This window comes from Vombatus ursinus, unplaced genomic scaffold, assembly GCF_900497805.2.
Source record: "Vombatus ursinus unplaced genomic scaffold, bare-nosed wombat genome assembly UNPS02014792.1, whole genome shotgun sequence".
Lineage (NCBI taxonomy): Eukaryota > Metazoa > Chordata > Mammalia > Diprotodontia > Vombatidae > Vombatus > Vombatus ursinus.
The window spans coordinates 14,308,662-14,329,303 of NW_020954570.1; the positions used below are offsets into that span (position 1 = coordinate 14,308,662).

General features: G+C 37.0%; 1 protein-coding gene across 1 annotated transcript in view; it reads left to right on the forward strand.

Moving 5' to 3' along the window:
- Positions 1 to 20,642, forward strand: part of SLCO4C1 (solute carrier organic anion transporter family member 4C1) — a 105,453-nt gene that overhangs the window by 31,341 nt on the left and 53,470 nt on the right. Inside the window, exons 3-4 of the mRNA XM_027869220.1 lie at positions 18,625 to 18,807; positions 20,062 to 20,158. Coding sequence (XP_027725021.1) covers positions 18,625 to 18,807; positions 20,062 to 20,158 — 280 coding nt within the window. The remainder of the gene's footprint in view (positions 1 to 18,624; positions 18,808 to 20,061; positions 20,159 to 20,642) is intronic.

Below are 20,642 nucleotides of genomic sequence, written 5' to 3' on the forward strand. Positions count from 1 at the left end.
ACCTCATACCCATCAGATTGGCTAAGATGACAGAAAAGGAAAATGACACGGTGAAAGGTAATGGGCAAAAAAGTACATTAATGTACTGTTGGTGGAGCTAAGAACTATCCAATCATTGTGGAAAGCAATTTGGAACGATGTCCCAAAAGTTATTCAATTGTACATACCTGATACTAGTATAATACTACCCCAAAGACATCAAAGAAAAAGGAAAAGGACCTGTATGTACAAAAATATTTCTAGCAGCTCTTTCTCTTTCAAAGAATTGGACTGTGAGATGTCCATTAATTGCAGAATTGCTGAACAAGTTATGGTATATGAATGTAATGGAATACTATTGCGCTGTATATAAGAAATGATAAAGGGAATGATTTCAGAAAAACCTGGGAAGACTTATGAACTTATGCAAAATGACACGAACAGAACTAAGAGAACAATCTATATAGGTAAAGCAATATTGTAAAGATAATCAATTATGAAAGATGGTAACTCTGATCAATGCAATGACTCATTATAATTCCAAAGTATTCATGATGTATCCACTAGTAGTACTCATGTATTATCCACTACAAGACAGAGAATTGATGAACTCAGAATGCAAATTGATACAAATTGTTTTCTCTTTCTTTTTCTTTTTTCCCCCAGAACATGGCTACTGTACTGTTATTTTGTTGTGACTTCATATTTATAATAGATTATATATTTCTTGACTTATCAATGGATGGGGGAGGAGGTGAGGGAAGGAGAGAATTGGAACTCAAAATAAAATAAAATTGAATAAAAAAAAAGAAAGAACACAGGGCTTAGAGGCAGAAGACCTATGCTCAAATTGTAGCTCTGACCATTAGTTAGGTAACTCTTGGCAAGTCACTTAACCTTTCATCATCACTTTACTCATCTGTAAAAATAGGATACTATTTACACTATCTACCTAACTTTGTTATGAAGAAAGTAATTTGTAAAGTTTAAAACAATATTTAATTTGTGGGTAATTGTTTTTCTGCTGTTTCTATAGCAGAGCTCATTGATTTCTCAAGATTTGGGCTTTCTGCCATAGAGAGTGTTAGTTTTTTTAAGAGATGTAATTGGGCTAATAATACCACAGAAAAGAATGACCAAAAAAAAAAAAAAAGAGAGAAGAAAGAGAGAAAGAAAAGAAAGAGATAGAAGTGATTAGGGAGAGCATGCTAGTCATGAAATGTAGTCACTGCAGAAAAGCATGGAGAAGGTAGATGGAGTGTCTTGTATGAGGCTAATATGCCTGGACGATTCAGTGTATACAATGGGATAATATAAAACAAAGAGAGTGATAGATCTAGGCCAGGTCGTGAAAGACTTTAAATAAAAAACAAAGGAGTTTGCATTTAATCCAGGAATTTATTTTGTTGAGTGGTTCTCAGTTTCCTTTGCTGGATCTTAAGTGAAGTAATGCCAACAAATTTTGGTTGTCCCCTCCCCCTCCCTCTGCCCCTTTCTGTACTTGAGTCTCTTTTCTCTTCATGCTATCTTGGCTGATGATCTCTCTTCAGTTCCTATGGATTCAATTATCGTCTCTATACAGATGATTCTCATCTATTTATCTAGCCCTGACCATTTTCTTAATCTCCAATGTCATATCACCAACTTCAAGTTAGACATGTTAAACTAGATAAATAGCTCAAACTTAACATGTCCAAAATAGAAATCATTATCTTTCTCCCAAATCCCTACCTTCTCCTTAACATCGCTGTTACTATGGGGAGGCCACCATTCTCCCAGTCACATAGGCTTGCAACCTTGATATCATCTTGGATTCTTAATTTCTCCTACACTCACTTGACATCCAATTTGTAGTCCAGTCAGTCAATAAATATATATTAAATGTGCCCTATGTGCCAGACACTGTGCACACTGTAGATCATGTTTCTTCTTTCTTTTGTATGTTTCTTTTTACTCACACAGTTATGACTTTGGTGTAGTCACTCACTGTCTCTTTCTTAGACTACTGTCATGATCTTCTTGTTGGTCTTGCTGCCTTGAATCTCCCCTGACTCCAGGCCATCCTCTACCCAGTTGCCAAAGTGATATTTCTAAAATATATGTCTGACCATGTCTCCCCTGGGTCAATAAACTCCGTCACTCTATGATCAAATGTAAAATCTTCGATTTGTCTTTTAACCTCTTCATAATCAGGTTCCTTTTCAGTTCATGTTATTTAGCTACACGGACCTGCTAGCTATGTCTCATACAAAACACGCCTTATTACTATTTGGCTTCCATGCCTAGAATGAATCTCTGTTCCTGATTTCCCTGGCTTTCTTCTAGACTCAGCTCTACTCCCAACTTCTGCAAGAGGCCTTGTATAGGAAGAGTAGGTATGTATTCCTTGCAGTTCACTACTAGTTCAAGATACTCTCTTGCTTATCATCATTTATTAATCACTTATGAATACATCACTTATGAATTTCTCTTTCACTGTGTTTGTGTTGTGTGTTTGTATGCATGCATGCATGCATGTATGTACATATGCCAATATTCCTGATCTTAACCCTTAGCTGTTCAGTCTTGAGAACTGGTCCAGAACTCTGAAATTCCTTTTTCAGTCTATAGCCTGATTTTTCCATCTTTTCCCCAGTTTTACAACTTCTAACCCTATTATTGCCCTCATTATGATCTCTTGTCACTCCATTTGTCCCTGCTCTCCTAGTCCCTCATTGCTGAAATGACTTTACATGCCTCTTTTGGAGATCTCAATCTTATAAATAACCAGTTCATCCTTTCATTACCCTTTTCCCTTGAACCCCATCCCTCCTTATCACCAGTCATCCTTTTCAAACTATGACCCTGAATAATACCCCCCCCCCCACTCCTGCTTTTGTGCTAAATTTCTCTGATGGAAGACACACAACCCCATATGTTGTCTACTGTAAATTTATATTCTTTAATCTTAACTGTGCCCTCACTGTTGCACATTCATCCTTTCTCCCTTCTCTGAATGATTCTATTAAACTCTCCATAGCATCATTTCCCAATTTTCTTTTCTATGTTCAAGACAGCTGTATTACGTCATCACTCTCTCAGTAGAGGACCTTGCAAATTGAGGGCATTTAGGATGAGCTACTTCTTCTCCTCAGTTCTATATTTCAAATCTCCTTAGCATCATGCCTAATTTTCTCTTTTGAGCCAGTCTCAGAAGAAGCGTTAGTCCTTTTCCTTGTAAAGGTCAGTATCTTTATTTATGTTCCCCTCCCCACCCTTCTTTTTTCAGTTTGCTCTTTGGTCATCCCTTCTAATCTTCCCTTTCTCCTTATCAGGGGAGTTCTTTGTTAATGCCTCCAAACATGCTCAGATCTTTCCCTTCTTGTAAAAACCTTTACTTGACCCTATTTTCCCCTTAAGCTATTGTCATATGTCTTCTCTCCCTTTCACAGTAAACTCTAAGAAAAAGCTGCCTATTCTTTGCTCCACTTCCTCCTCTCCCATCTCTTAATCTCTGGCAATGTTTTTTTTTCTTTTTGGTCACTCAACTGAAACTGCATTCACCAAGTATTACTGATCTCTCTGCAATTCCTTTCCCCATTGTAAACTGCCAAAACACACACACCTGAAAAGGAAACCTAGAGAATTGCCGCAATAACTCCTTCATTAAGGAGGCAATGAAGCATGATAGGAAAAAAACACTAACTTGGATCGGGGTACTAGTCACCAGTTTTGCTGTTAGCTAGCTGCTAACTTGAAGAATCTGCTTAACTTCAATTTCTATCTCTATCTAAAATTCTGTGACAGTGCGACATGTTTATTATATTCTTTGCTAATATCTAAAGAGATGCAATTTGCCTGATGTAACCGGGTTTAGTCAGTTCTCACTGAAGTGAGATGATAGTTCAAAAAACCTCCTAAAATATTTCATTTTCTCTAAGTTTTGTTCAAAATTGAAACATTTTAAACTTCCTACAGTATCTTTTAAAAAGAAAGTTTTTAGGTTAAAACTTTGAAAGTATAAATGATGAAATTTTTTTGAAATTTAGTTCCTTTGCTTTTTAAATTTTAGGGAAATAGTAGCTACACAGACATAAGCATTCTCTCATTCCTGAATTATTTTGCTTTTCCCCTGAAACTCAACATTTTGCCAATATTGGATTTTAGTACTTTTGGAATTCATCTATAGACTGGTTCACCATGGAGGCTTTAAAAAATAAATGACTTTGGAAGGCTAGTAAGTCATTTCATTATTTCTGTTTAGAACTTACTTAATGCTAGTAACTAATGTACTAGGAATTGACTTAATTCTGTCATTGACAGTATTTATCTTTGTACAAATTTGGACTTGGGTTGGTATGGTATGGAGTTGCCCTCTGAATTCTTTCCATCCTTTTTGCTTGTAAGTCTTTCCTATTGAGGGTGATCAACTTACACATCAATTCCTAGTGGCCAAAACAAATATCTGATTGCTGGTGGTGATGAAGATCATTCATCCCAAATTTTCTGGGACTACCCAGTTTCAAGATTTTTAGGAAGGTATTTGGGGGCAGGTATGGAAGAGATAATAGTTTTAATCTTAAAGGGAAGCTCTTATGTTTAATATGTACTTTCTTGCTCAAGTTCTTGAATCAAGCTAGCACTTGACTGACAGATTACATGAAAGTTGATCCTGCCAGCTGGAACAGGTTTCTTCTGAACAGGCCTGAAATTTCCCACAGCACTTTGTAAAAAGGTGCAAAAGAAAAATCCAAACATTCTGTTTCATTGTATGCTTAGCAGATACCCTCAATTTATTTGATAGTAAATTCCTCTAGAACATAAATCATGTTGTATTTTATCTTTGTGGATCCAGCACTGAGCATAATGTCTTGCTTATTGTAGGAATGTAAGAAATGTTTTTTGAATGTAATCACATTGAATTAAGTCTATTGACAGAGTGAAAAGATAGTTTACTATGGAAAGTCTTTTGCTGTTAATTCTTTTTTTTATTTGTTTAATATTTAAAAATTTGTGTTGTAAATTGAATGCGTGGGCCAATTGAATTAATCAGATGATAATTAATTAGTAATTATGTATTGAGAGCCCATTATCTGCAAAATGATTTGTTAGTGGGGCAGCTAGGTGGTTCAGTGGATAGAGCACCGGCCCTGACGTCAGGAGGACCTGAGTTCAAATCCTGCCTCAGACCCAAACACTTGAAACTTACTAGCTGTGTGACCCTGGGCAAGTCACTTAACCCCAATTGCCTAAAAATAAAAAAAAAAATTGACTTATTAGACCCTCATGTTGAGTATCATTCCTCTCTTCAAGTTCACATTACCAATGAAAAAATTAACAATAAAAAGTAACATAAGAGCCAAGTAAGTGGCACAACCATTGACTACAGTGGGAGCTAAAGGCAGGGGGGTATTACTTTGGACTAGGGTGGTCAGGAAAACTCTTATAGTAAAGATGAAATTTAAGCTGTATGTTGAAGGAAGGGTAGATTTTCAGCAATAGGGCAGCAAGGTGGCACAGTGGATAAGTTGCAGGGACTCCGATCAGGAAGACCTGAGTTCAAATCACTATGTGATCCTGGGCAACTCACTTAACCCTGTTTGCTTCCGTTTCCTCATTTGTAAAATGAGCTAGAGAAGGAAATGGCAAACCACTCCAGTGTCTTTGTCAAGAAAACTCTAAATGGGGTTATGGAGGATCAGACATGAATGAAAAAAGACTCAACAACAGCAAGGTTTTCAGTAAAGGGAAAGGAGAGGGCACAGAGGTGGGAGAGGATGACGTATTCGATGGACCCGGCAAGTCTGATTGAAATAGATAATTCCTTCAGGAGATTAATGGCAAATAATACTCAATAGGTAAGTTGAACCTTAAATGTTAGGATAAGAAAGATGAACTTTTGTTTCATAGATAATGTGACCCTCTTTATAGATTTTCTGGAGGAGAACAATGTTTGAAGATCAATCTGATTGCCATATGTAGGTCAGACTGGAAGAGAGAGGGGGAGGTAAGAAGGGAAGAAGTTAACAACTGTTTAAATATTCCAATATTTTGGTCTATGTGGGAACTTTTTATCAATGATTTCCTTGGAATATAGGCCTACTAATGGGAGCTCATACTTGTTATGATTCATTTTGTATGTATTTTGACCACCGGTATTTCTTTTTAATTATCTAAAAGTCTGTAAAAGCAATAGCACAGCCTAGGAACCACGATGCCACCTAGGCATACTGTTTCCATGGAATGATATTCTCTCGGCCACCATTAGGTGTAAGTGACACTTCTCACCTTTCTGGATTGCAACAGGGAATGTTGAACTGTCAGTGAAACATCACTAATTCCAGTCCTTGAAGGTGGACTTCACACAGTCCTAAATGGACTGAATGCCATTTATAATATATTTATTATTTTAATAAGAAATTCAATAACACGTTTCATGTTACAGAACTAGTTGGAGAAAATTATTTTTGGCATTTTAATGTTGTCCACTTGTGTTACATGATCAGCCAAATGAAATGATGCCATTTGTCATAATAAGCAAATTTACATTTCTGAAACGCTATTGTATTTGGCATCTTATCGTGCCATTTCTTGCATATCATATCATCTTACAAGTAGCATCAAGTACACTGTTCTGTGCAATAAATACTAATTAACATGATCTAGGTTCAGATTCTTTGTTGCCTGCTGTCTGATCCTTGACAAGTCCTTGACCTTACTGAGCTTTAGTTTTCTCATATGTAAAATGCAGGGGTACAAGATGACCTCTAAGCTTTCTTTCCTTTCTGGATTGATGGTAGGATGTATTTATTGCATAATCATCTATGACATTTAAATTGAAGTATTTGAAAAGTGACTCTAACCTCAAAAAACATGTTAACTGTGATAGAGTGGATTTGGAGTCTAGACCTGAGGTAGGATCTTTGCTCAGATATATACTGCCTATGTGATCTTGGACAAGTCACTTAAACCCTAAATCTACTCACCTCTTCCACTATGCCCCAAAAGTAAAAAGCTAGCATTCATTTTAAATCTTTTCCTTTGTTACTTCCTCCATCTTTTTCTTGCACTCATAGAGACCTGGCTCTCTCTGGATGACAAAGATTCCCTGACTTCCATGAAGTCCCTGACTTGCCAAGGCCTGCCAATTTCATCTTTGCAACATCTCTCAAATACGTTCGCTTATCTGATGCTGCCACCACTCTGGTGCAGGCCCTCATCACTTCACACCTGGATTGCTGCAATAGCTTGAAAGTGGTTCTGTCTGTCTCAAGTTTTTCCTTGCTCTAATCCACCTTCCATTCAGCTATCAAAGTGATTTTCCTAAAGTGCAGGTCCAGCAATGTCACCCCCTTCTCAATAAACTCCAGTGGCTCTGTATTGCCTCCAGCATCAAATACAAAACCCTCAGGCTTGCAAAATCCTTCTTAACCTAATCTTCTTCCTACCTTTCCAGTCTTCTTCTTCTTCTTCTTCTTCTTTTTTTTTAAGGCAATTGGGGTTAAGTGACTTGCCCAGGGTCACACAGCTAGTAAGTGTCAAGTGTTTGGTCTGAGGCCGGATTTGAACTCAGGTCCTCCTGACTTCAGGGCCGGTACTCTATTCACTGCTCCACCTAGCTGCCCCTCCAGTCTCCTTATACCTTATTCTCCTCTGTATACTCTTAGGTCCAGTGACACTTGGCTTCCTTGATGCTCTGTGAACAAGACACTCCGTTTATCAGCTTTGGACATTTTCTTTTGCTTTCCTCCAGTCCTCATCTCTGCATATTGTCTTCATTGGCTTTCTTTAAGTCCCAATTAAAATTCCATCTTCTAGAGGAAGCCTTTCCCCACTCCTCTTGATTTTAATGCCTTCGCTTTCAATTATTGTCAAATTGTCTTATGTATTTGTATTTATATTTGTATTTGTACACATTTGTTTGTCATCTCCCCATTCGACTGTAAGCTCTTTGAGGGCAAGAACTGTTTTTTGCCTCTTTATGCATAACCAGCACTTACTACAGTGCCTGGCACATAGTAGATGCTTCATAAATGTTTACTGACTGACTTTGACTGACTGTTCTCCCTTTCCAGTACTGTTTGCTGCCTTCTACAAGAAATCTTTTCAAAACCTCTTAATCTAGTATCTCTATTAATTATTTCCTATTTATTCTGAATATAGGTTGTTTGTACACATTTGTTTTCTTCTTGTCTCCCCCGTTAGATTGGAATCTCTTTAAGGGCAGGAGCTGTCTTTGACCTTTCTTTGTATCCTCAGAGCGTAGCACAGTGTCTGACACAGAACTGGTATTTATAAATGCTCATTCACTGACTAGTTGTATTTTCATTCATACTTGCTGGTTGTAATGGGGGGAAATGGAATTATTTTTATTCCTCATCAACCTTTCTAGGCCTCCCCTCTCCCACTATCACTCATTAACCTCTCCTTCTTCAAGGTTCATTCAATCTATAGTTAATCACTGGTGGCTGCTTTCCTTCAAGGACACTCTCCTTCCTTCCATAAGTTCAGTGCTTGGTTCACAATCTTTATATCTTCCCTAACTCCTATCCTCATAGTAGGGGACTTTAACATACATATTGATAATTCCTTTAATAACCTAACTTCTCATTTCCCCAACTTATTTTCCATGAACTACTCCTCCACTCCTTCCCCACCTCTAAGTTACACACAAAATTGGTATTACCCTTGATCTTACCATCACCCATAAGTATTCCACTTAGATGTTCCTGAACTCTGAAATTCTTTTATCTGATCATAATATCTTGTCATTTTACCTCTCCCTATGCCTTGCAACTGCAAATCCTGTTTGTTGTCCTCAGCATGACATACAATCCCTCAATCCCAGGCCATAACTCCTACACTGGTTACACATCTTCTCTTCCCAATCATGACCCCTTGGTGAACCAGTTCAACTCTACACTATCCTCTCCTCTCCAGTCCCTTCTTCCTTTATCCTGTCATTTATTGCCTTGCCATGCCTCAGCCTTGGATTACTCCCACCATCTACTGCCTTAGTTCTCACTCATATGCTGCCAAAGAAAGCTAGAGAAAATCGTGAAACCATGCTGACTGGGTCCACTATAAATTTATGTTGTATAATCTCAACTGGGCCTTTATTGCCACAAGGCTATCACTTAAAAACCTTTTTAATTGATTCACTGTCCCACTCACGACAGCATTTTCCCAAACCTTTTTATCTCTCCTTAGATCTCCCTTGCCTTTCCCTACCCCCAACTCAGTTGAGAATCTTGACTCCTTTTGCTGAAAAAATTGAGATGATTAGCTAAGACCTCCTTCTTCTCTTTTCCTCAGCTCTGTATTTACCTCTTGCTACTATCTTCTTCTTCACTCTTGCTTCTCTTCACCAAGGCAAACCCCACACTACTTGCACAAGTGACCCTATTCCCTTCTGTCTTCTCCAGCAGATTGCCTCCCCTATCATTCCTACTCTCTCACTTATCTTCAATTAATCCCTGTCTACTAGCTGCTTCCATAATACCTACAAACATGCCCATGTCTACCTTATCCTCAAAAAACCTGTTACTTGATCTCGTTCTTCTCCCCTAGCTATCATCCAATTTCCTCTCTTTGTACCAAACTCCTTGAGAGTTTATTAATAATTTGGGTCTCTATTTCCTTTCCTCTCCTTCTATTCTTACTTCTCTGCTGTTTGACTTTGAACTTTTTAATTCAACCAAAATGATATTCTCTAAAGTTAGCAATCATCTCTTAGTTGCTGGAGCTAATAGACTTCTCATTCCTCATCCTTTTTGACCTCTCTGAAGCGTCTGACACTATGCTCATTATCTTCTGCATACTCTCTTCTCTCTAGGTTTTTGTGACACTACTATATCCTGGTTGTCTTTCTGCCTGTCAGACAACCAAATTTGGATATTGCCCAAAGCTCTGTCCTGCACTCTCTTCTCTTCTGCCTCAATACTATTTTGCTTAGTGATCTCATTAGCTCCCATGAATTCGATTATAATCTCTATGCAAGAGATTCTCAGATTTATTCAGCACTGACTTCTAGTCTCATTGTCTCCAATTGCTTATTGCCTATCTCAGACTGTGGCTGTCCCATGACTTCATAAACTTAACACATCCATCATTTCTCTCTCTCCAAACCATTCCCTCTTCCTAATTTCCCTCTTACTATTGAGGGGCCATCATCTTCCCAGTCACCCAGGCTTGAAACCTAGGTGTCATCCTCAACTCTTCACTCATCTCTTATGTATCATTTCTAACTTTGTAACATCTTTCATATATGCATCTTTCTGTTCTCTGACACTGCTACCACCCTGGGCCAGGCTTTTAATGCCTGTTTCTTAGACTCTTGCAATGTCCTCCTTCTGGGTGGGCTCCTTCCTCAGGTCTTTGCCCACTGTAGTTTTTCCTACACTGAACTGTCAATATGATCTTCCTAAAGTTCAGATCTGACAACACAAAGTGCCCTCCCCACCCCTTACTCATTAAGCTCCAGTGACTCCCTATTACCTCCAGGTTCAAATACAAAATCCTCTGCTTGGCATTCAAAGCCCTTCAAAATCCTCTCTTCCCATCTGCTTATACCTTCCCCTCTACCTCATATACTCTGTTTTCTAGTGACATTGGCTTCTTTACTGTTCCTTGAATAAGACAGTCTATTTTTAAGGGTGACTAGGTAGTACAGTGAATAAAGCCTCAGATCAGGAATCAGAAAAACCCGAGTTCAAATCTGACCTTAGAGATTTCCTGTCTATGGCTATTCACTTAAACCCTGCCTCAGTTTCCTCAACTGTAAAATGGCAAACTACCTCCTAGGGTTGTGGTAAAGATTAAATGAAATAATATTTCTAAAGCACATAATAGTAGGTACTTAATAAAAACTCCATCCATCTATCCATCTGATTGTAGACATTTTTGCTGGTTGTCCTCATTCCGGACCCTCTTCTACTTTGCCTCCTGGCTTCCTTGGCTTCTTTCACATCTCAGCTAAAATCTCACCTTCTATAGGAAGTCATTTCAAATCTCTTTTTATTCTAGTCCTTTCCTTATGTTGATTATTTCTAATTTATTTGGTTCACATCTCGTCTGAACATAGTTGTTTGCATACACAACTTTATATAATCAACCTTGTCCATTTGATCTTTGATCATTTCTGCTTCTCATTGAGTTAAGAAAATTTCCCCTCTCCATAGTTGTGAAAATGGGCACACTGGATAGAGCATCAGGCCTGGAGTCAGGAAGACATCTTCCTGAGTTCAAATCCTGCCTCAGACTTACGAGCTGTGTGACCCTGGGCAAGTCACGTAACCACACCTTTTGCCTCAGTTTTCTCATCTGTAAAATGATCTGGAAAAGGAAATGATAAGCCATTGCAGTATCATTGACAAGAAAACTCCCAATGGGGTTATGAAGATTCAGATACCGTTGAAATGATTGAACAACAACATAGTTGTGAAATATATCTCCTTTCATTCTCCTACTTTATCATGACTTTTTATAAGCAGTTCATGTATCCTTCACTCTTCACACCTCCCCCACCCCCAATAAAGCTTTTTGTGGTATCTGGTATGGCATGTTGGTTTAAGTCTAATTTCTTCTAGATTATTTTCCACTTCCCAGAAATATTTTTTAATTAATTATTGAATCTTTACTCCAGTAGTTTGTGTTGGGTTTATTGATCACTGTGCTACTGTGTTCCATTGCTTGTGCCTCTTGTATATAAGCAGTATGTTACAGTAGAAAGAATGCTATGTGGGTGTGATTTCAAATCTCAGCTTTAAGTCACTTCACCTCTCTAGGCCTCAATTTCTACATCTTTGATTTGTGAAAGACTCTTACTAGATGATTGGAGGTCTCTCCCACCTGTATATCTGGGGGGAGGGTTGGAATGTATTAGAAGGGAGTGGGCATAAGAAGACTGGAAAGGGGGGTTATGAAAGACTTCGAATGCCAAAGAGAGGATTTTATTTTGATTATGGAAGTGATAGGGAGCCACTGGAGCTTAATGAATGAGGGGTATGTGTCTGACACACCTGCACTTCAGAGAAGGTCACTTTGACAACTTAGTAGAGGATGGAGTGGAGTAGGGAGACTTGTGGCAGGAAGACCAACTGTCAGACTGTTACAATAACCTGAGACAAGAGTTGATGGGGGCCAGCACCAGAGGCCTTGTTAGAGGAGATAAGGGGTCAAATGTGAGAGATGTAACAAAGGCTTAATTTACAGGCCAACAGATTCTATTTGGGGAGTGAGAGTGAGTCATTGACACCTAGTGGGGAGTCCAGGTGACTGAGATTATGGTAGTGTTCTCAATAGTAATTGGAAAGTTAGGAAGAGGGAAGGGTTTTTGGGGAAAAGATTTGGAAATTTGGGGAAAAGTTTTGGATTTGACGAGTTTAAGAAGGGATATGAGTTTGGAATGTCCAATAGGCAACTGAAGATACAAGTATGGAGATTAGGAAGGAATTTAGGGCTAGATAAGTAGATCTGAGAATCATTGAGTCCCTGGGAATTCATATCACCAAGTGAAATAATATAGCGGAAGATCTTTAATGGGCTTAGAGTCAGTAACACTAGTTGTGTGATCCTGGACAAGTCACTTAACCACACCTTTTGCCTCAGTTCCCTCGTATGTAAAATGCTCTGGAGAAGGAAATGACAAACCACTCCAGTATTTTTGCCAAGAAAACCCCAAGTGGGGTCATGAAGAATAGGATACAACTGAAATGATTGAACAACAAAGCTACCAGTTGGTTTATGGAATTTGGGTATCTGAGGCTCTGGTAGGAGGGTGGTTGTGGTTGTGGTTGTGGTGTTGAGCTTTATTTCAAGACCCCTTTCCCTTTGTCCTGCTCTGCAGCAGAAATTTCTCCTAGCTCCTGAATAGGACTGAACAACAACAACAACAATAGGGAAGAAAGTACTTTGGTTGGCTCTAATCTAATCCCCTAAGGAATAAAGGAAGGGGATTACATTTGGATGGGTTCAAATCCTGGTCCTTCACTGGGATGAAGAAAGGAAAGGTTAAATTCTTATCTAGACTAGAGATAATTTTTTTTTAAAGTTTTTGATTATTATCCTTAATCCATTCACCTAATGAAAGACTTTTTTACCTTTTGTCCTGATCTGTTCCACTAAAGAGCTTTCCCTAGTATAGAAACAGCTTTAGAGAAAAAAATTCATAATATATCTAGAGAAATAAAATAGATTTTTAATATTTTTTACAAAAATGAATTTGGTTTTATCAAGGACATACTTCTCTCTCTTGTTTGGGGGTGGGGTATAGGGAAAAGCAAGTATTCTTATTTCAACTTGCTGTTTCTTAAGTAGCAATAAATCTTCTCACACATTCTCTTCAAAACATTTGTAACTGTTTCTGTGAGGAACAAATTTTGGTTAACTATCTTTCTTCATTAGGGCAATTAAAGGTACCTTAACTGGGAAAACTGAGATGAATAGCTGAAGCAGAAAAATAAATTTCAAATGAAATTGAATCTGTAAATATATTTGAAGTATAAAGACCCAACATTATTTTTTATATCTCTTCCTTATTGGTAATATTTACATGGGCAAAGTCTCCCACTGCATACGGCATCATCTTTAGTTGTCCTGATCTATGTCTTGCCACTGGATCCAGATGACTCCGGAGGAGAAAGTAAAGCTGGTGACTTTGCACAGCCCTCACATTCAATTCACTTGCGAGTCATGGCATCATCTTCCTGATGTCATGGTCTTCTTCTATAACAAAGGACAAATAACAACAACAACATGGACACACAAACTGTCTTAATAAAAGGTAGTTAAGGTGCAGCTAGGTGGCGCTTCAGCCTTGGAGTCAGGAGTATGTGAGTTCAAATCTGGCCTCAGACACTTGACACATACTAGCTATGTGACCTTGGGCAAGTCACTTAACTCTGATTGCCTCTCCAAAACAAAACAAGACAAAACAAACAAACAAACAAACAAAAAAAGGTAGTTCAACATATTAAATCTTGGTTTTGAGCATGATGTTGTAAAGAAATTGGGAGCTCCCTCTTGTGGTCAATCATGTTTCAAATTTCAGTGCATGAGAAACTGAATGTTTATATATATCCGTGTGTGAATATATATTTGCATATATGTGGATTATTATTGGAAGGAAATAATTAGTTTCTCCAGGGTAATCAAGGAAAATAGAATGATGACTATTTAAAAGTATCATTGGTTATATCTTTTAAAATTAATTGTATTGTCAGTTTAAATCTCTGTGTGTATTTGCATAAACATAGAAGCATCTGTGTGTTCATATTCACACATCTAGATGCATGCTTTTGAGATTTTAAAAACCTGTAACTATTTTTTGAATCAGTCAGTAAATTCTTAAGCAATGCCAATTACTACTTAATCTTGCTTTTCAATTTTATCATTGAATTGTGAAATCCTTTTCTAATATTAACATAAATAAAAAATGTTAAATTTATCCTAAAAACTCCCAAATTTTTTAAATTCCACTTAAGAATAAGAAAACTAAATTAGTTGTATTGATTCTGATATTTTTAGGGACATTTATGGGAATATAGTAATCAAGGAAAAAGCAGGTGTTAAGAAAAACCTGAAGAAATCTTCTAGAACATAGTATCTTGATATGTGTGTGTGTAGTAATCAAGAAGATTACTTGATTACTATATATGTTTATATATATGTATATATATCTGTTTATATATATAGTATAGGAATTCATGACTTTCAAGGAGCTTGATTTTTGAAAATCCATATTTGCAAAGCATATGCAATTAAGGGTTACTTATTTTGCAATAAAGATTTTTCCTGTATAGTAAAATGATTCATCATAAAATTATTTTTAAAAAATTAGTTACACTTTAAATAGTATAGTGACTTAGTGAAGCAGAGAGACAATTAGACTGGAGTGAGGATATCTCGTTCCGATAAAAGACAAAACAAAACTGGGTGACCTGGGTGAATCAAGTAACTTGTCTGAGCCTGTTGACTCATCTGTAAAATGAGGTATTTGATTGGAATGATTCTTAATTTATCTTTCAGCTCTAAAAATAAATGATTCTACTTAGAAAAAACATATTTACAAGTAGTTTTTGCGGAAGACATTTATTTCATTTAAAGGTATAACTCTTTTGGACCTATTTGGGAAATACTTTAGATTTTGAGTTTGGTACGTTTTGCAAAGTTTTATAAAATTTGCAGTTGGGAGTAATACAGTGAACTGATGTAGTTCACATTTCAGCAAGCACCCAGTAACTTATCTGAGAGCATCTGGTTTAATCCATGTAGAGAAAAACTAGGTTTTAAAGGTGCAAAGAGTTTTGTATTGTTTTAGGAGGTGGGGGGGGGTGGGAGGGAAAGGCTGACTTTGTGAATTTAAAAGATTATATGTTAATGTTAATGTGTTTGCATGGGAGATGAAGTAAGCCTTTTGTCTATATTTCCTCTTATATAACACAGATTTGATGGTAAACATTCATTTCCTTATGTGGTTCTAGTCAATATGGCTTTAAAGTGTTGTCTTCTGTCAATAGATTGTAAGCTCTTTGAGGGCAAGGACTGTCATGCTTTTCTTTGTATCAGCATGCAGCAAACACTTAATAAATACTTGACTGTGCCTCTGATCCTTAGGGTAACATTGCAGGTATCTGAACAAACATCTTAGAAATTAAAGCCAACGCTGTCTGGGAAAGGCCTTTTCATCAGAGAGTCATCCTTTACCCAGTGATCCTTTGTGGGCAGGGTGTAGCGCCAGTGTGGCCACCAGGCACCAGACAACTGGGGCAAGGGAATATACAGCACCCCGCACCCCCCCAACGGCACCAACTACTTCCTTGCTGACTAGTACAGAGGGTGAGAAACCTAGAAACAGACTCATATCAGAACTATATCTCCTAGGAAAACAAACAATGTAGTGGTATTCTTCCATGCCAGAGAGGATCACCTGGGTCTTACTCTGAATAACCTGAACCACCTTAAGACAAAACAGTGGGCTAGCCTAATTTAATTTATCAGCATTGGTATGAATCTACCCATTCCTTATACCTCACCACAACTTGCTGTCCTTCTGTATTTTTATTGTTGGCCTCCCAGCTGTAAACTGAGCATTATTGCTTGTTATTTTATCGACTCATCTCACCATTCTCAGTTTCATTTGGCCTGGCAGTGGTTGCTGACTGCTTCTATAATAGTGTTAGTATAAAATCTACAATTATAAATAGATTACAATGTCATAGATGTAGATCTGTAAGGTCCTAAGGGACCTTAGGAGATGATCATCAGGTCTAATCCTTACATTTGACAGATAACAACATTGAGGTCTAGCAGAGTTAAGTGATTTCCTGGCCCTGACCCTTCCATCTTCACCTCTCCATCCCCCAACAGAAACAGCCCCATCTAGACCAGAGACCATATCTTCTTCCCTGGAATAATAATCTACTCAATTTAGAACTTGACCTTGAGTTTGATTGGCCAGTGAGTCAGTGAAAACTTGACTAACTGAATGTATCTATTAGACCCCCATACCAAGCTTAAAATCCAATCTACCTGGGATATCTCAGGACAGCCTCTTATTCATTTGCACTAACCTCTCATTTTCAGTTTCTTGCTCTTGGAACAGAAATCCATTCTCTGCTTCTGGAAAAAAGCATGAGAATTGACTACTTATCATCCCTGTGACTCTCTAGACAGAAACCATCTTTCCTGCCTACCACTGCCCTATATGTACTTTCTCCCTTTAGTATCATAGATTTGGAGATGGAGAGGACTGTAGAGATTATTTAGCTCTAGGCCTTCTTTTACAAGTGAGATAACCAAGGCTCTGAGAGTTTATTTGTCAGAGTGACATTTCACAGATAGTAAGTGGGAGATGAAAGATTTCTATCAGATCCACTGACTTCAAATCCATTGCTCTATCCTTCATACTACTTTACTCATCTTTAGAACATTAATTCCATGAGGGCGGGGATTGTCTCATTTTTGTTTTTGCATCACCAGCACCAAGTTTAGTATCTGGAATATAAGAAGCACATAAGTGCTTCTTCATTCATACCCCAAAGTATAAAATAGCAGAGTTTAACCTCGAGTCCTTTGATTCCAAATAAATCTTCTTTGCACTATAGACTGCTGCCTGGTTACTGCAGGGTGGGGTTTGGGGGTGGTGGTGATGGAGAGTTGTAAAGATGTCCTCCCATCTCCTTTTCTCTGTTTCCTTCCCATGTTTTGGATTTCCTTTTTCTTTTCTTTTTTTAAACTTTACTTTTATTATTATAAATGTGGCTAATGTAAACAAATGACCTTTCTTTATGTAAGAAAGAATAGATAAAAGAGGATTTTTTTTTGTTAATCCATGAATCTCTATTATGTACAGCTTCTTCTTTTTTAAAAGTATGTAATAATGTTAATACAGAAGTACCAAAAATGTCTTCTTGTCTGTGACTTTGAAGAGTAGGTCATTGCAACTGAGTAGATTTAGGAACTCTGAAGCTAGGATAATTGATGGGGTAGCACTATTCATGTTGTTCCAGAAGCCTTAGTGCTATTTTAAACTTTGATAGCTTAAGATAAATAAACCCTATATTTATTGGAACCCCCTAGTGGCAGGAAAGAAGATGGAGAGGAAAGACTATCACCCATACACTGATCTCATTGAAGCAGGAAAGAAGGAGAATGTCCCAGAGGTCAATAGGTAGCCGCCAGGATCTGAATCGGGTGATAAATTTGGATCTTACAAACGTCAAAGGAGGTTGCAGATTTCAATCTCTCTATAACTTACTATTCAGTGTATTTCTTGCGCATTGTTTAACAACAACAATAAAAACAACAAGAATACTGGATCCCTAAGATATTTCATCATCTAGGACAAATATGCCCCTTATTTTCACCATTATTTAGGTTCAGGGGGAAGAGTAGAGCCCTGTTTGCTTTTTTTTTTTTTTAAATTATTTTGGAGGCAGCCAGAGTTAACTGATTTGCCTGGGGTCACACAGCCCTATTTGCTTTTAACAAAATAAATGGAGGACCAAGATAGCATTGGGAATCAATGCCACCTTACTCTTCAATTAAAATATTTCCGTTTCATTCTATGTTTTAGAAATTTCATGGCAAAATAATTGTTGAATTTTCTTTCAAGAAAAAGCATTTCTAAATATATTTAAAGTGGCAGCTGACATTTAGAGTGTCCTAAAACTCTTAGTGAAATTTTAAGTTTAGATTAAAATAAGCTCTCTCTCTCTCTCTCTCTCTCTCTCTCTCTCTCTCTCTCTCTCTCTCCCCTTCTCTGTATGTTGTGTATGTGTGCATTGCGCACACATAGTCTTTTAAAGTTTGCAAAATATTATACATATACTATCTTATTTGATCCCCACATCTAACCTCTGAGGTAACACTTCGGGTATCATCATCCCCATTTTATAGATGAACAAACTGAGGTTCAGAGATATTACCTGTCTTTCACACAATCAAGCAACCAGTAAATATTGATGGCTGGTTTTCATTATGTTTTTCCTAACTCTAAGGCAAGGGTTCTTTCCATCATGATGCTTTTCAAATTGTAGTCAAATACAGCCAAATTTAATTTCAGTAGGGGAAGTAATTAAAGACTTTAAAAAATTCATGAAAAGGATATATTGTACCAAGTTTCTGAAAATCACAATTTCTTTTCCTTTATTATTTTTTTTTCAGATACTTGCCCAGCAACGGGAAACATGAGCAGTTGCAGAGATTCCACCTCCAAGCTTTCCAGCTACCTTTATGTGTTCATCTTGGGGCAGCTATTTCTGGGAGCGGGAGGAACCCCTCTTTACACACTAGGAACAGCCTTTATTGATGACAGTGTTCCTACTCATGAGTCATCTCTCTACATAGGTGAATTTGTGTTCTAAGATAATTGACCCATTTTGGCTTTTTGTTTGATTTGCATTGTATACAAAGTAAATATTATAAGTATTAGGAAAAAAGGTTAGTAATACTTCAGGCAGATCTTTCCCATTAAACTAAATTTGCATAATTGTTAAAATTTATTTGTAATTTATGAATTTTTATAACATAAAAAAGATATTTCCTAAGAACTATTTAGTTAATATAAAATCTGTTGAATTCTAGTTACGTTAAAAGATGATGGACATCACAGATGTAATGATGGATGGTACCTCAAAGTTTAATTAAGAATATCCTAACATCCCTTTTTATATACTGTATTTTCTTGCACATATTTCAGTTTCCCAAATACCCTTATGTATTTTTTGTTTGTTTTGAAACAGCAGCTACTGCTGTTAGCAGGGACTTCTCTAATGAGAATATATTTTGGCCTCAACAGAGCAGACAAAAGGCTATATTTAAGGTCACATTTAACTAGTGAGGTTAGCAGGAAGGAAGAGCCTGATAGCCCTTAACTCTCTCTTCTCTTTTCTTGTCTCTGTTTCACCACTTCTTTCTCTATTTTTCTTCCCTGGGTTGTTGGTGCAGGACAAATGGACCTTCTAGCATATCTCCAACCATTTTAGGGGAAACAAACACTCTACTGAATCTTTTACCTGAACCATATCTCTAGGCTTTGCAAACAGAAACCTGATATATCTGTATCGATCTCTTTATCTCTATCAATACATCTGACCACGTATATAGGTATAGATCTACCAACATAGATATAAATGTATATTTATATAGATTGATACAGATATAAAGAATAATATTTTCATGTGAAAGGATTTTTCATAGAACGCTGTTCTCTTCAAATATAGCTGAACACAGAGAAAGTAATAATCATTCATAATAATATCTTAGATTTATGGGCAGATGCAAAGGTAGTGCTAAATTCCTGAAATCATGAATATCATATACATTTATATCTCCTAGAAATTTTGGCCTTATGTCTACAGCTTAACACCTTGTATTATTGAGCAAATAAATGTTTTAATAAATGTCATTTATTAAAACCCATAGGGTGGTTTTGAAAGTGATACGTATGAAACAAAAAGTAAAAATAAACCTATTTTTGTTGTGAATGTAATCCCCATGCAATTTCAAACTTGCTGTACCATAAAATATTCTTAACATTATTATGCATTTTGAAAGAAAATTTAGTCATACTTTCATGTTCTATTTTTTCTTTTCTTATAGGAATTGGATTTTCTATGTCAGTCCTAGGCCCTGCTATTGGATATGTTTTGGGAGGACAGCTGCTAAAAATCTATATAGATGCTGATATGGGGAAAAGGCAAGCCAATTAAAAATGTTTTTAATGTTTAAAATTTAATGTTAATGTTTTTACTTCTTCATAAGTGTTGATATCATAAACCCTGCACTTTCGCAGTATGACTGGTTTCTGGCCCATTCATGTATTCTTTTCTTGTGAGACTTTTATCTATGTCATCCCCTAAGTTTTCCTTGTACAAAGCATCCTCCCAGCATACTAAGGGCATTTGTCCAGGTTGCTCATCATTAGGTGGGTTCTAGTATAGCATCTAGATCTGTTCAATTTTGTTCTCACTTTATGACCAGTCCACTCACTTTTCCTATAATATAGCTCTTTGATTTTGTGCCATTCTTGTACATAATTTGTCATTGATAATATCTTGAAGCATATTTATATCCACCAAGTGTCTTTCCATATCTCATCATGTGACCTGCAGTTTTGATTCTTCAGAGATTGTGATATTCTATGATTTGATGCTATATAACATTACCAAAAAGAATATTGG